Source organism: Salarias fasciatus, chromosome 2 (genome assembly GCF_902148845.1).
Source record: "Salarias fasciatus chromosome 2, fSalaFa1.1, whole genome shotgun sequence".
Taxonomy (NCBI): domain Eukaryota; kingdom Metazoa; phylum Chordata; class Actinopteri; order Blenniiformes; family Blenniidae; genus Salarias; species Salarias fasciatus.
The window spans coordinates 6,182,252-6,198,346 of NC_043746.1; the positions used below are offsets into that span (position 1 = coordinate 6,182,252).

The window sequence follows — 16,095 nt, forward strand, 5'->3', positions numbered from 1 at the left end:
CCGGGCCACGTCCCCGCCTCGCCTCCCGCCCCGCTCTCGCCGGGGCTTCAAGCAGCTATTCCTGATCCGGGACCGGGCCTGCGGCGCCTCAGCTGTGTCCCAGGATGTCCCTGTAGAGCTCGGGCACGCGGTCGGGGTCCACGGGCCTGGGCAGGAAGTGGGTGAATTTCTGGTGCCGCCTGGATTTAGTCCCGTCCCGTGGCGTCCCGTCTTTATTCAGCGCCACAAAATAACGCGTCCCTTTGTCTCCGTGCTTGTAGAGGTTGGACGAGTATGTGTTGTACCAGTTCTCCTCAAACTGCTCCCTGAAGACGCACTCTGCGGTGAGCTTCTCCTGAAAACAACAGAGCAGAGAGCCAGAGATTCCACCAATTAGTGAAAGAAAAGAGTCGTGGAATTGAAAGGAATTAGATAAATTGGATAAGCTATGAGGATTTGGTTCTTACAGAGCCATACAGCTCCCCTTTGTCGTTCATGCCCAGATACAGCCCGCTGTCCACTCCTCTAATGCTTATCAATCCAACAGCAAGGCTTATGAATTCCAAAATACCTGCAGAAGAATAACACACTTGTTCAGCACAGACTTTGATAAGATGAAAGAGGAAGACCAAAGAAGCTCAACAGCAGAAAATCAACTCTGCCAACAGTCGGCACTCTGACACACAAAGTGTAGTTTTCAGATTTCTTCTTTTTGTTTGATTCATTTTCATAGTTGTGCATTAAAAACCAGTCCTCACCAAACCGGCTGTGGTCCTTCCTCGTCCCTTGCACTGTGCCATCCGGAAGTATTTCCAGGTGAAACCCAGTCCTGCAGTACAGCTGCCGCCTCCTCAGGATCCCTTTCAGGTGCGTTAAATCCGTGGCGGCGCTCCGGTAGAGTCTGTCCCCGGGGACGAGGTGCTCCCCCAGCAGCGTGGGACCGTCCCCGGGAGGGGTCAGGAGGAAATGCGACCCGACGTGGACGACTCCTTCGATTCCGTGCAGAACGCCTCCAACTTCCCCGAGCGCGGCCGGAGCGGCGGCGGCCGCCGCTGCAGCGGCCATCGCGTCAAGGCGCAGCGGGTAAAGTTCAGCGCGGAGGTCCGGACGGAGGGAGCGCTCGTGCGTAGTAGGACTACCTGGCTGCCACTGTCCCCCCCTCCTTCCTCCGCAACTTAGCACATGTCCCCGGGCTGCAAGGACACGCAGACGCGCAGGTTCCCCTCCGCGGGCATGAAGCGCTCAGCGGGTCTCTCTCTCTCTTTCTCTCCCTCTCTCCACCTTTCCCCGTCAGACCGCCGCGTCCTCATCAGCTGGGCTGCAGTCGCCGCTCGGACGGCCCTCGTGCTGCATACCTGTCCTCCTCGGCAGATGGAGATGCTCCCTCAGCGCGAGCGGGAGCGTTCGGCGGTCCGCTGCAGTGCAGGTAAAAAGCAGCTCCTGGACGTTCCGCGCTCCAAGTAGCAGCAGGGTGGTGAGGCAGGTGCAAAACCACAGGACTAGTAATGGGCGGGGCCGCGCGCACAGTTGAGACGTGCCCTGGCAGGGATTTTTTTTTTTCCCCCTTCTCCTGAGGCATGAAATCAGGGAGGCTCGGCAGAGAGTTGATGGGTGTGAAAAGTGAACACTTGCGTTCAATAAAATTTCAATCAATCAAGGCGCGCGAAAATAAATTGTACCAGCTTCAATAAGCTCGGGGGGGGGGGGGGGGGGGGGGCACTTATTTACTGCTCATCTTAACAGTTATTCTTCCCTCTCTGGAGTTTGATGCCCGTTAATCCTGCAGAGACTTGAAATGCGCACGGCATTTCTCGCGATCTCTCTCTGCCCCGCTGCGCCGCGCGTCACCGCGTTATTACGGCACGCAAGCGCGCGCACACACACACACAGCCATGGCCGCACTGCGCAGGCTGCTGCTCTCCTTCGCCCGCGCCTCCGAGCCCGGGGCGCTCGCGCGCCCCAAGGCGACGACACGGGTGAAAGTTGTCACCGGAGCGTGCGTCGCCGCCGCCGCCGCCGCCGCCGCGGCGTTCTACCACCGGCGGCCCGGACTCAGGAGCCACGTCGAGGCTCGGCTCGTGCATCTGGCGCTGCCGTCGGTTTCTGCCACGGAGAAGGTACAGTGGGGGTAATTCTGAGCCTGTCAGCGGGGGCTTTAGCGGCAGCTGTCACCTCATCCGGCCCCGGTACGGACGCCCGCCTCCGGTGTGAAGACGTGAGACGTCACGCTCAATTACAGTCAAAATTCGGTGACGTCCGCGCGAGGAGCTGTCCGCGACCTTTGGTGCTGAAACAGCGAAATGGTCAAAGGCACGCGAGAGGTCACGTGACCCAGCAGCGGCCATGGCTGGAGCGTTTGTTTACTTCCGCTGCATCCTGGAACCGTCGCGGTCCTCGTGGCGGCCGGACGCGGGTTACAGGGTTTTCAGCTTTTTACCGAGTTAAAATGTCAACATCTAAATGCAGCGCAGCAAAATATCAGGTTATAGAAGGACTTTAGTCTTTACAGCTTTTCTCATTGGGTAGTTAGAAATGTGAAGACAGAAATTATTATTTTTTAACAAACGACGATCAATTCATGTAATCAGTCTGCCAATGGTTGGTTCACCTGCTGTTACTTATGCGTGTTTTTAATTTAATTTGTGGTTCACATATGTAGCAGAATGGTGTAGATAGACACCTGGTGAGCTGATGAGGGTTAATGCCTTGCTCAGGAACCAGGGGTAGGATTTGAACCTGCAATCTTCCAGTCCCACCTCTGCCTCTTTAACCTAGAAATGGCTGCTTTCATTGATGATGGTGATTTGAATCCAGCAGCAGTTTAGGCTAACTACACCATTATTGACTTTATTTCTAAATATATGTATAAAGGGCTTCATGTTTATTGAAATTCTACACACACATCTATCTTCTTGGATTTTCTTCCATAATTCTCGTAAATCTTTGCGCTAGAGGTGCTCGGTCTGTTTGCCCCTCTGGTTCTGATGATAACACATTTGCGACCGTCGCAAGCAACACTTTTTCTCTCAGTGCAGCCGGGAAGCACCGTAGTCTTTCTTTACCTGCTGAGTTTGCGTGTTCTCCCTGCAGATGGCTGAGTTTTCTGCTTTCCTCTCAGTCCAACAGCGCGTCTATAAGATTGACTGGTGAGTGTGTGATTGTCTCTCTGTGATGGACCGGTCTCTGCCTGGGATCATCTCCGGCCCTCATGACCCTGAATGACCTCTACAGAAATATATATTCATGTACGTTTGATTAGCATATGTGAAGAGTTGGATTGATATCTCCATATTTGTGACTACAGTCTAGTGTTGACTTCATAAAACTGAAAATAAATTAAAAAAAACCTCACATCGTCACTGTTACGTTTGATCATTAAGCCCACTGGCAAAGCCAAAGTCCAGGCCGCTCTACTGAGCAGATCTGTCAAATACATTCAGTAGTTTTTCATGAGCTATCACTTCATCACCACTGGTTTCGTAAGTATTATTAAAGTTTTTAGTTGTACTCAAACATAAGTAGTAATCCCATAAACAGTGTAATGTACTGAAAGCAGGAGTGGCTCCTGATCATGTCCTCAACCCCAGTTAATATTCAAACCATTTAATCTGCATTTTTGCATCAAGTAAAGTTAATTTTTTGCTTCCAGGTTTTCTTTTTAGGGCTTGGAGAAAATTTGTTGAAATCCACTAGAATTATTATTATTATTATTTATTTTATTTTTTTTAAGTTGAATGATTGGGGTAATGTATTTTTGTCCATGCCTGTCAGCCCATCGCTTAAATTCTGGCACAGATTGTCAACCAGAAAGTAAAACAACCTTCTTCAGATTGTTTTATGACCAAATGAACCGTCAATAAACTCTCACATGTTCTCAAACTGTGACAGGTTAAACTGAACTGATCAGGAAGCACATAACTCCCCTTCTCTTTGTTTATCATGAACCTGATGTTCTTTCAGAGTAATTAAAACAGATTTCTTCTTGGCTGCAGCTTTTTAAATCGACTTATTGCTTTTCTGTGTTTTGTTTTTGGAATGAAGCTCTGTTTTCAAAGGGAAACAGTTTCTTTCAAGACAAGGAAGACTTTTTAAAGCCAAGTTGATTGATAAATAAACAAAGTGTTTAGTGCTGTTGATGATCCAGATGCTTTCAGCACAGATCTTGATCCATCTCCAGAACCGGTTCCAGTCCGGGTCATGAGGAGACTCTGGATAAGCTGCCAGTCCATCACGGAGAGACACACAAACATCGCTGTGTATATCAGACATTTTTTTAGTATTCTCTGTAAAACCTGTAGTCTGAGCTTGTTGCTCTGCTGCACTTCCAGGCCTGTTTGGCTCGAGGGCACGTTGGCAGCACCGACAGCATTTTCACAGATCACAGACGGACACATGTAAACAAACTAGTAAAGCATGTCTGATTTGCACGCCTAACTCCCCGCAGAGAAAAGATTTGCTGTGCGGCGGCGGCGGCGAGCGTGAGGGAGCTGGACATGAGCGGCGCGCTCGGGGAGGAGGGATCCGGGGACACGGGAAACCGGACACTGGGGCTTGGCGGAGGCCGCCGACACTTGATGAGCGGCGGCGCGGCTGAGACGGGCTGTAATGGCGAAGCGGAGGGGGGCGCGCATTCTCCGGGCGTCCGCCTGGTGCCCAGTGGACCTGGCGGCGTGCCACCTGACGGAGAGATCCGCTCTGTCCTCACCAGCCCGGCCCTGTGATCTGGCCCCGCTGGAGCGGTTGTAGGGACATTATCTGCTGCTCGGAGATGAAAAATAGGGCTGACATAACATGCACCTCATTACTGAATTAAAGCAGGGGCCTCTTTGTTGTTCCCTGTGAGCCGGGCTGTTCGTGACAAGAAAAGCTCCTGCGGATCTCACGGAGAGCATCTTTCAGACGGTATTATCACCGGGATGATGAGAGCGCGTGTGTGTGTGTGTGTGTGTGTGTGTTTGTGTGTGTGTTTCCAGTCGAGGACGTACGGCCTGGACGATGGAGACGTGTACATGTCGTCCTACGAGAACAGATTCCGCCTGTTCAGCTCGGTGGAGTTCGAGGGCCAGCTCTACATGACCCCGCTCAACTTCATCGAGTCCGTCACCCTGAACGAGCCCAGGAGTGAGTCCGCCGCTCGCCATCCGCACGCCATCCGCACGCCATCCGCACGCCATCCACTCACCCTCACAACACTCAGCATTAATGTGACACAACAGACAATCTGCCACATGCACGAAAACCTTTACTGCAGCTGTTTCATCAATGTCGACCGACTTATTTTCTCTGTCATCTTTGTTTTAAAGGTGATTATTTGTGGCTCCAGACATTTTTTTTGTGTGTCATAAAGCTGGTTATTATGCTCAGAAATTTTCCAAACTGCTGCCCTTTTCTAAATGTGGCGATTGGAGACATTGTTGAGGACATGCGGTTATTTTTCTGCTCCATTGCTCAAACAACATCCAGCAGGAAGAGAAGGACAAGGAAGCTGAACAAGAAACAGCGGCTCTTCCTTGTTTCAGCGAAAGTTTGAAAAATGCTGAGTGAGGAAGTGACGGAACAGTCAAAACCATTTTGTGACGGTGTTAACGTTGATTCACGTTACTCTCGACCCCTCCGGATTTAGATTTTAACTGTGAATTTGTGCTATTTAGGGGTTGTAGGTCTGTTGAGATCAAACTGTGACGGAGATGCAAAGCTGAAAACTTCAAACTGAAAGTGGATGATTGGTTTTATGAATCTGATGTTGTTGATTCTGGTCGGGCATCCTGAAGTGACCTTCATTCACTGGACGTCTGAGTGTAATTTATTTATTCTTTAAGCAGATTTCCGATCACTGCCGCAGCCTTCGCTGATCTGTAGATGAATTAACTCATTTGCTTAATTGCAGCTCTCCGGCCCGTCGCTTCGAGATTACGCAAGGCTTTAATGACCGTTTCAGACCGGCCCCGGCGCTGCTTCCTGGAATATCTTTGTTGCTGAGGGCCTGTGAAGTGTCATCGGACAATAAGTCACGGCTTGAAGTGCTTCAGTCATAACACCTGCATAAAGATAGACATCTTTACCTGCAACCTCAACCTTTATGGCTCATTTGTGTGGCAAGAAACTTGCAGGGACCCAGAGAGACCGAACAAGTTAGCGCGGGTGCCATAAATGCGACGATAAGACCATCTTCTGATTGCCGTGATCGACTGTGACGTCGGGTGCGTGTTCGGCCGTGATGCCGGGGAGGGACGTGTGAGTCGATGATCCATAAATGAACCATTAGGGAGTTTTATGGTTGTGTTGTGGTTGTAAACAGAGATGTGATTTGGCATCCGATGCTCTTTTGACAGATATAAAGTGTTGCGCGGCAGAAGTCTTTCTCCAGCTCAACCAGGACAAATCTGAGCTCGCAATTGTTGGTCCTGGAGCCTAGAGAGGGAAACTGAGCGTGAAACTGCGAGAACAGGCACTAAAATCCTATAAACAAGTTTAAAACCTTCAAGTTATCTTAGTTTTTAACCATTTATTGGATTTTATCACCGTAACCCTTAACGTGGTGTCATAGCAGGAGATAATAGGAGATTTGAAGATTTAATACTGTGTTTGTCATTTTGAGGTTTTTTTGAAGTTAGAAAAAAATAAACGTGAAAAGCTCAAATTTGCATTTTATAAGAAGTTGATTCATGCTTCATGTTTCCCTTTAAAAGTTTCTCCAGATTTAAAACAAATCCTTTAAAATACAGAACAAAAAATCATGCACAAGTAATCTACTTTTTTAATGTGATATATTTTGGCCAGTTAGCGCAGAAAGAGAGAAAACGTCACGCCCTTTTTAAAGCTGCTGTTTTGGCTTCATGTGTGATTCAACAGTCAGTTTTAAGATCCTTTTACTGGTCTGTAAAACGCTTAATTACCTTACTGCCTGGTATTGTGTGTGTCCTCTTGAATCCTCGCTTATTTAAGTAGTGGTCTTTTTAATCAAGTGAAATGAAGGAAAACAATCCTCAAAGCTAACTTTGTAGCCTGGCTTTTGATGAAATTTGATGTTTTTATTCATTTATTTTAACTGTTTTGATGGGATATTGTTCTATTTTCTTACTTTCTTAATTTGAAACAATAAATTTACTTAGTTTTGATTTAAATTTAGCGAAAAAAATGTGGCCTGTGGTTGAAATCCGGTTCAAGAAGAGACGAAGTGCTGATATTTTGACGTACAAATCCTAAATACTGAATACAAACACGATTCAATACTGAACAGAAACACGACATAAAGCATGTGTATCTGGTGTCATTCAGGATATTAAACCCTGACAGAAACACCTCGGCCGCGGATCGCTCCCCCGCTGGCCCCTCTGATGGGGATGGGGTCACGGCGGTCATAATCCACGCAGACACGGCTTTAAAATGTGTTGTTGTCACCGTTATCGACGTGGTCTCCCGGCCAGGTGATTTTACGACCGGTGCTCCTTATCTCCTGCTTTATTGGCCGTCGGAATGTGTTCGCGGCGATACGCCGCTTGTATTTCTGTCCACACAAACACTTGTTTTCACTTTTGTTTCCCACTGCGATGCTTTTATCGGCCTCTGACTGTTTGTCCATGTCGTTCTGTTCAGGCAGGAGAGCCTGGCGCTCGCTCACGAGGAAGGTGAGTCGTCCCGTCACTGAAGCACTGCTCGCCGTTTTCCCTCAATCTCCTCCTTAGTCGTGTAAAACCTCTGTAATTACTGTAATGCCAACACACTCTGCCATCGCTCGGGACTTAGAAATGAGTGAGTGATTTGGGATTTTCTCCCTTTCTCGCAGGAATTAGACAAGATGCTGGCTGATACCCCGCCTGTTTGGAAAGGATCATCCAATTTGTTTAGAAATCTTCGTGAGCGAGGTAAAGGGCCCGCCTCGTGTGTTCCCGCTCCCCGCCTAAACCCCTGTAATGGAACTCATTCCCCCCTCGCTGCGTTTGTTCCCTGAGCCGTGCGGGCTGCGAATCTTATCTCTCCATCCGTCTGGTAACGTGTCAGATTGATTCTCAGGTAACCTTCTCGGGAGGGAACGGCTCATTGATGATACACAGAGCCGTCCTCCCTCGTTTCTCCAGACTCTGGGGAAAAGTATGTTTTTCCTCAGTCACAGTGTTACAAAAGACTTCTGATGAAAAGCATTAGTTTTACTTTATCACTTGAAGTCAATGCAGTAATTTATTGATTTTTAATGAGCTTTAACTTAAACAACTGACATGTTCAGAAGAAAGTTCATATTTAATATATATATAACATAAATACAAAATCATTGTTTTGCCTGCTTTACGGAATTTACCGATGGGAACGTTAACATAAAACATGCCTTCTTAATAATAGTCACTGTTCAGTGCTTCCATCTGTTCATATATTTAGGCAAAATTAGTGTAAAATCAAATTATCCAAACTTTTTTTTGTTGTTTTTAAAGAAAATTCCCATTCTATACAAATACTGTTTAAGAATAGTCTTATATTATGAGCAGACAGGAAATATTCTTAACAAGATATGATTATTTTAGTTTCTCTGTCTTAGCCTTTGGATTGTTCCGGTCCAGGAGCAGATCACAGCAGATCCTCAGCCTCCATATCTCTGCCTCCTCCACTCTGACACCGACCAGCTCCTCTTCCTCCGTCTCTCCATCCATCAGTCTTCCTCTGCCTGGCCGCTCCATCTCCATCATGTCCTCTCTGTCCAGAGATACTCCTGAACTCCACCTCCTGCTGCTCTGATCTGATCGGTTTTAGTTCATTCTGCTCACTTCTCAACATCACTATCTTCATCTTCATCTCTGTTCTGGTTTTCACTTCAGTCTGGTTTGAGCTGGATGTTAACAGACAGCAGTGTGTGCTGGTTAAAAACACCTCACCTCAAACCCTGAAACGTCTGCAGACCTCCCTTCTCTCACAGTGAGTGGAAGCGTGTTCGATTCCTCCACCCGGGCCTCCATCCCCCCCCCCCCCCCCCCCCCCCCCCCCCCCCCCCAGCCGCTGGAGCGTCGGATCTCCCCCGAGTTGCTTTAGCTAAGTGCCAACGCTGGGATTTAGGGCTTTTAATCCTGCTGTTAAACGTTGCAGCTTTGTCAAGAAGAAGAAGAAGAAGACGGGGGGGAAAAAAAAGGGACCGGATTGATCTGTGAACAAAGCCTGGCTTCAGAGAATGAGGGAGCTGTTTGAACCCGGCTGAGTCGAGACTTGTCCCGCCGGCCACCCCCCCGATCACCGCGGACATTATGAAGCCCGAGAATGGCATTGGATTACATCTCCGGGACTGCCACTCCGTATGAAGTGTTTCAGTGGAATTCTTTGTATTGTCTAACAACATCTACTTGAGCTGGGGGGGGGGGGGGGAGTGAAGGTGTGTGGTATTGGTGAGACATGGCAGGAATCTTAAAAGTTTTTTCTCCCTTTTCCCCCGTCTGCAGCCCATTTAGGCTTTAGAGGCTTTGATGGTGTGGATGTGCCGTCATTACCTGTCAGGCCGCCAGAGACGGCCGAGCGCCTCCACATGGGAGACGTTCGCATGAACGTCGATGTCTAATCACACACACGCCCGTCATTTTCTTCACACACCTCGGCGTGTGCGCGTCCCCTCCCTCTCAGATCACGCACTCGTATTTTGTTTGCAAAGTTTATATTTTCTTTCCCCCGTGCGTTTTCCTTCTTTCTCTCTGGAAGCTTCTCCCTGCAGCAAACCCACTACTTAAATTCTTTTCCCATAACAGCCGGGGCAGTCACCCAGAACTATCTGCGCTGGATTCTCTATCTGCCCGAGCAAACAAAAGCTTGGGAATGCTTTCAGAGGCAGGAGGGGAGAAGCGTCCTGTGTCGGCGGAGACGCCTCCTGACACTCACTGCGTGTCGCGCAACAAAAGGCGGCCGAGGGACGCCGCTCCAAACCCCGACGGGCCGCTCTCAGTCAGTGACAGATCGCCTCGCGGTGTGTTACACCTTGTTACCCAAACACGATCAGAAGCCGTGGGCCTTAAATTTGTTTGGGTTTGTGTCCAGATCGGTCAGCTCGGTTGTAAAGCTCGTGTTTATGTGAGGGGAACACCGGGCTTGAAGTAAAAGACACCTTTTAAGATGTTATCAGTGAGTGCCGGGAGATTACCTGCGTCTGAAGGCGGCCCCCTGCTCTGCGCAGCTTGACTTTGAACATCTGTAAACACCTCCAGCCCGCCGCTTAATGCTATTTGATGCCATCTTAAGTGTGAAAAGGAACATTTCGGTGTTTGTTTCGCGGCCTGACGCGCTTTTCTCCTTTTCGTTCCAGGCGTCCTCAGCTACACAGAATACCTCTTCCTGCTCTGCATCCTAACAAGTCAGCAACACTCTTGCACACGTATTTACAGATGAGATGCGGATTTCCATCCTGACCCTTTATGTTCGGTCCTCAGAGCCTCACGCCGGCTTCAAGATCGCCTTCAACATGTTCGATGCAGACGGGAACGATATGGTGGACAAGCGGGAGTTCTTGGCGGTACGGACTTCATCTTAAATCAGATTATCAATTAAAGTGCTTTAAATCAGTTATAATGTGTTTAGCATGAACACTTTCCTTTTTTTTTTTCAGCTGGAAGAAATCTTCCGTAAGAAAAAGGACAGAAAAGAAGTGACTGAAGACGTGCAAAGGATGGACCAGCAAGTACGTTTCAGAGAAAAACCTTTTAGCCCTTTACAGCGGATTTTTTTCTTTTTTTTTTCAGTTTGTAAACCTGATTGTTTCCTTTGATAAACAACATAAAGTCACATATTTTCATGAGAAGTGGACAAAGACTGACGGGGACGGGGACGGGGACGGGGGGGGGTTTACTTTGTCCCCCAAATGATTCCTTTATTTCATTACATTTAATTTCATGTGCGTCAGACTGTGTGATAAAAAATAAATTCTTTCATCATTTTAGTTGAATTTTGCAGGTTTAAAGGTTTTCGATCAGACACTGAGGCCGGTTCGCTCTCTCTGCTGAAGATCACTCTCATTTCCAGCAGTGTGGCACAGGATTTATTTTAGCAGCTTATCACCAAAGAGCAGCACATCTTCTCCAGCAGAGCTGAAACGACACTTATTCCTAGATTTCCACCAGCGCGAGCTCCGCTGTGTCGGCCTGATTCTTGCATTTATGAGCTTGAGGATTTTTCCAGCGGATCTGCTCTTTGAGCGAGGAGTGAAAAGCAGCCGTAACGCCTCCGTTTGAATTTGGGTCTCGGAGCGTTGCGGATGCTACACTTGCAGCCGGCCTGCAGGGAGCGGCTGCTGAAAGGTGAACGTGGTCGTACAGGGTGAAACATGCCTGGGGCTTTCATGTGGCGCAGGCCGCCCGGAGCCGCATGCAGGTGGATGTAAACAGGCCGAGCCGAGCGCCGCGATAACGCCGTCTCTTTGAGGTCTTATCGCGCAAACACAACATGGAGGAGCTTATTCTGCCGAGACAAACGTTAGCATCTCTGGACGGCCTTGAATTAGTCTGACGCCCGTATAACTATCAAAAGATCATTAGAATGGGTCCTCCAGATTTGGGAAAGTAATGATGCTTTGGAAGAACAGCACGGGGGAGTCAGGGTGCATTCAGGAGACGGCAGAATACAAGCACTGATTTTGGATGACGAAACAAAATCAGTTGCTGCTTTTTAATCTAATTTCAGGCTTTTTTTTTTTTTTTAATTTAAGTCTTCACCTTTTTTAGAATCACGAACAAAAGTCATGTTCTTTTGTGTTTCAGAGTCTGGAGCTTTACGGTCATCACAAACCCAAACCACACACTGTACGTATTGTTCTGAGGGTTTTTTTTTTTTTTTTCCCCCTGCAGCTCTGCTTGTTGCATGTATTTCTTCTGGAATGTAGTCGTCTTGACTGGAGCTAATGCAAAAAACACACACACACACACACACACACACGAGCGTGCACACACTCGCACGTAATGTCAGGGGCCGACACCTCCCGTTCTCGTCTCTGTTAACACCAGATAACCTCGTTCATCCACTGGAAGAGAAGTGCATCACGGTGCGCTGCAGCATTATTTCACATGTTGTCAGTCGGTGTGTGTGTGTGTGTGTGTGTGTGTGTGTGTGTGGGGCAGTACAGGAGTAGATGATTTATGCTCTCGCCTTGTGTCAGCGTTGGGTAGATTCCTCTTCAGAAAGCTCTTAGCGGCGGACTGACAGCGCCTCTGCCAGACCCACATGTTGTATTTTTACAGTTTCTGGAGGAGCGGTATTTGGGCTCAGGTTACCTTTTGAGGCGGGTTTGACCATGAAGATGGCAGCAGCTCTCTGAAAGCCACACACACTCGGGAGACGACTGTGTGAGGCCTTTACCTTTAGGTGTGTCTCCTCTTTCTGTTCCAGCGAGAAGTTCAAAAGTCAGGTCTTTTCAGTAACTCATGACAGGCTCGTCCTGGGTGCTGCGGTTGGGCTTTCCCCGAACATGTTCTAATTACAAGTGTGCCGGGATCTTTTCATGGGAGGGGATGGGGAACGGTGCGGCGCATTAAAGAGCCGTCCCGTAATTAGCTGCGGGATCCAGGCGTAAATCTTCCCAGAGGAAGAGCTGTTTTATCAGCTGTCTCGTGTTCTGCCTCAGGCTGCAGAGACTGAAACAAAAAATACAAGAAGAAGCTCTGAATGAGATAAATAAACATTCAGGAGTGAAGAACACGCGTCGGCTGCAGCTGGATTCCTCTGATTGGTCGTGAACCGATGCTGCTTTTGGATGAGGCCACGTCGAGATTCGAGAGACATTGAAATGATAGGCTGAGAAAAAACACACACACACACACACACACACACAGTGAGGCATCAACACGCTTCGGTTTATCCACCGAGGGATTGAAATCGTAGTTTTTTCTTCAGCAGGTTTCCTGTGATCTTTTTACTGCAAATGACGCCAATTACGAGCTCATTGTTTCTGATGCGAAGCCGCGACCCGAGGTAGTCTGACAGCAGCTGGGAGGGAAAAGACAGCGGCGTGAACTTTAAGAACGGCGACGGTCGGTTAATTGGGGATCAGGAGCGTGGACTCAGATCACAGAATAATGTAAAGATATAATAATGTTTGGTTTTCTGTCTTGGATTCAGTTGTCATGCGTCCTTGCTGCGTTTGAGGTGTCATGTTGAGTCTGTGTTCAGGTTCTCGGGGTCGACCGGCCCGTCAGATCCCCGCTGTCAGCCTGCTCCCGTCCCTCGTCCCCCTCGTCTTCCCTCCGTTCTCCTCTTGTTTCTTCACACCCGGCTGATTTTCCGTCTTGTGTCTGTTGTGTTTACCCCCTCCCCTGCACGCCGTGCACCGTGGCTTTCTTTATTCATCTTTCTTTTTTTTATTTGAATGTCCGTCGCTAACGTGTGCCAAATGTGCCTCTGTGTCTTCTAACAGCTGTGCTTCACCCGCCGCCACAGGTTCTTAAAACCGCCGGTCCGCATGCGGAGGCCCGGGGCATGTGGGATGCTCTCCGACGAAGCACGAGCCAAGTTCTGTTTTCTGATCTCGCCGAGGTAGTCAGGCTCTCCTCGAGATGATCCTTGAGCAAACTGTCACTGCGGTGGGCTGAGCGAGACATGAGTGGCTCCTCTTCACAAAAACCTGATGTGATTTATCATTTTTAGTCCTGCAACAAAGAACTGAAGCTAATGATACACTTAATATGAAGAGATGTAGCATATAGTCTTAGTCTTTTATCTGTAAACTGCCAACCGTGGAGAATAAGAACATGAACATGCTTTCAGGCCTTTTTCCTGTTACTCCACCAGACGGCCCGATGTGATCCCACTGTCCTCACCGATACGTTCATTCCTGAAATCCTTCCCCTTCCTGTTCGTGGTGCCAGTCAGTGACGTCCTGGTTTAAATGTGAAGCAACATGACGTGCAGCGAGTTAAACGAACAGCACACTGGTGTCGTACTGCAGCGAGGAATGAGCCGTGAATGAGGATTATTCATTCATTAGCAGAATCTTGGATTGGCTGCTGAGCTCTCAAAGCTGTCGGCCTGCAGACTGACGGCCTGTGCTGGTGTTGATCATGTTTCTGATGGCAGAGCGGCGATATTTTCCAGATTTGAGTTGGATTTTGGCGGAATCGCTGCAGTACGCTGGTGTTTCTGTGACTCTGTGGACTTTACTGGATCTTTGATTTCTCATCAGCTGGTGCTTCTGCTTGCAGCATGCGGACGAGAAAACAGAGACGACGCTTTTGGTGCATTTCTTCGGGAAAAAAGGCAAAGCCGAACTGAAATTTGAGGATTTCTACAAGTGAGTGAAGAACTTTCTCCTCTGCTTTGTGATGAATGATGCCGTCTTGTTATTTCTTCAATGTCTCGGGTATTCGCTTTCCTGCTGTGTTCCTGAGAGGCGTCCTCTCTCATGTCCGTCTGGCTCGCAGGTTCATGGACAACCTGCAGACGGAGGTGCTGGAGATCGAGTTCCTCTCCTACTCCAAAGGCATGCCCACCATCAGCGAGGAGGACTTCGCCCGCATCCTGCTGCGCTACACCGACGTGGACGACGTCTCGGGCTACCTGGACAACCTGCGCCACAGCATGCCGGACGAAAAGGTGAGCCCGGCCCCAGTGTCAGAACATGGAGCCGGTACATGTAGAGTCCACACTCTCATCAGACGTTTAAAGCTTCTAAACGTAAATACGCCACAGTAAGGGAAGTTTCCTGCGATTAGAAAGAAACCAATATGTGCACAGAAATTTTAGTTTAAAAAAAGATTCTAGATTTATTTCATCATATGAATCAAATTAAATATAAAGTGTTGTTTCTGTACAAAACCACTAACTTGTATAAATGTACCTGATTGAGATGCTTTTCGTCTTTCCTCGGTGAAAGCAGATAAAAAAATGTGCCTCGACGCCGAGTCTGGGGTTTTTCCCAGACTGCTCAGCCACTTCTGAGGAATCAGGCTTCACGTTCGTACAAAGTTTACATTTCCACATGTGGCTTTTTGTCCTGCGATCGTCCTGTTTTGCGTGAATAAAAGAGCGTGACCTAGCCGCTGAGTGAGGCGGCCCGAATGTGTTTTCCCTGCTGGCACGCCGACCCGCATGAAGAGGTGCCAGCAGCTCCTCAGCCGCCTGGAGTAGCTTGTTGCTAGATCTCCATTGATAGTGAAGTGGGTCTCATCATTACGCTGAGAGATATTTTATGGCCCCGGCATTGTTGGGACGGCGGAGCGTCACAGATTAGTCATTACTCCGTTTGTCGGGCTGCGTATGTTGTGTGTTTGGCGGCGCCCCCGGCGACAGGAGCGGCGAGTCGCCCCCGGACGCTTGAGTGGACATCAATGGGCTCAGTGTTTGACTCCTCAGCCGACCCTGGGACGTTTGGGGATTCATCACTTTTTTTGTTTTTGTTTACTCAAGTATCAGGTTAATCTTCTTTAGAAAACGTCTGCAAGACGGCCTGACCTCTCCCCAAAAGCTGCCGTCCTCCCCCCGCCGCTGACAGCTCAGCGTGTCCATACCGCAGGGAAAACCCAGCCCTGTCTGTTTAGCTGTGTTATCTGACGGCTTCAGCCCCCCTGCTCCTCCACACACACACACACACACACTCACACACTCACACACACTGAAGGATCCGCTGTAGGATGAAAAGGTGCAGATTATGAATTGTGAGAATTTTGTTGATTTCGTGGTTTTTAAGTGAATTTCATGCCGTTAAAGCTTTGTGCTCGTTCTGTTTTCAGGGAATCACGTTTGAGGAGTTCAGGTCCTTCTTCCAGTTCCTCAACAACCTGGAGGATTTCACCATCGCCATGCAAATGTACAACTTCGCTAACCGCTCAATCGGTCAAGGTAAGTTAAATTTCCTCTCTTGAGACATGCAGCCATGGTTTCATGTCTTAAATACAGGAGTCCTGACTGGTCTTATTTGTCATGATCTCACTTCAACCCGACCGTTCACCCGGTGTGTGTTTCCTCTCAGACGAGTTCAGCCGAGCGGTGTACGTGGCCACCGGCATCAAGCTGAGCCGCCACTTGGTCAACACGGTCTTCAGGATCTTCGACGAGGACCGCGACGGCAAACTGAGCCACAAGGAGTTCATCGGCGTCATGAAGGACCGGCTGCACCGCGGCGACGGGGTGAGACCCGGAGGAGGCCGGAGCGGTCGGCCCGGTCTCCTC

General features: G+C 48.8%; 3 protein-coding genes across 4 annotated transcripts in view; 2 read left to right on the forward strand and 1 right to left on the reverse strand.

The window, feature by feature from the left end:
• On the reverse strand, positions 1-1,379 carry fgf20b (fibroblast growth factor 20b). Its single transcript, XM_030107353.1, has 3 exons — positions 738-1,379; positions 447-550; positions 1-334 (listed from the first exon to the last, which is right to left on the reverse strand). Exons 1-3 carry the CDS (start codon positions 1,042-1,044, stop codon positions 89-91), a joined length of 657 nt encoding a protein of 218 aa, XP_029963213.1. The 5' UTR covers positions 1,045-1,379; the 3' UTR covers positions 1-88.
• Positions 1,245-16,095, forward strand: part of micu3b (mitochondrial calcium uptake family, member 3b) — a 17,239-nt gene continuing 2,388 nt past the window's right edge. Inside the window, exons 1-13 of one of the 2 annotated variants that reach the window (XM_030107332.1) lie at positions 1,245-1,405; positions 4,953-5,100; positions 7,576-7,607; positions 7,766-7,844; positions 10,250-10,297; positions 10,374-10,456; positions 10,550-10,621; positions 11,697-11,738; positions 13,369-13,464; positions 14,130-14,218; positions 14,349-14,520; positions 15,657-15,765; positions 15,896-16,053. In XM_030107332.1, the coding sequence (XP_029963192.1) occupies positions 4,989-5,100; positions 7,576-7,607; positions 7,766-7,844; positions 10,250-10,297; positions 10,374-10,456; positions 10,550-10,621; positions 11,697-11,738; positions 13,369-13,464; positions 14,130-14,218; positions 14,349-14,520; positions 15,657-15,765; positions 15,896-16,053 (1,092 nt within the window). In that variant the 5' untranslated portion in view covers positions 1,245-1,405; positions 4,953-4,988. Of the gene's footprint in view, positions 1,406-1,871; positions 2,097-4,952; positions 5,101-7,575; positions 7,608-7,765; positions 7,845-10,249; positions 10,298-10,373; positions 10,457-10,549; positions 10,622-11,696; positions 11,739-13,368; positions 13,465-14,129; positions 14,219-14,348; positions 14,521-15,656; positions 15,766-15,895; positions 16,054-16,095 lie in introns of those variants that run through there. The other variant, XM_030107322.1, reaches the window with a different exon arrangement.
• Positions 12,737-16,095, forward strand: part of zdhhc2 (zDHHC palmitoyltransferase 2) — an 18,865-nt gene continuing 15,506 nt past the window's right edge. The window contains exon 1 of the mRNA XM_030107342.1: positions 12,737-12,763. The gene's annotated coding sequence lies outside the window, so the exon portion shown is untranslated. The remainder of the gene's footprint in view (positions 12,764-16,095) is intronic.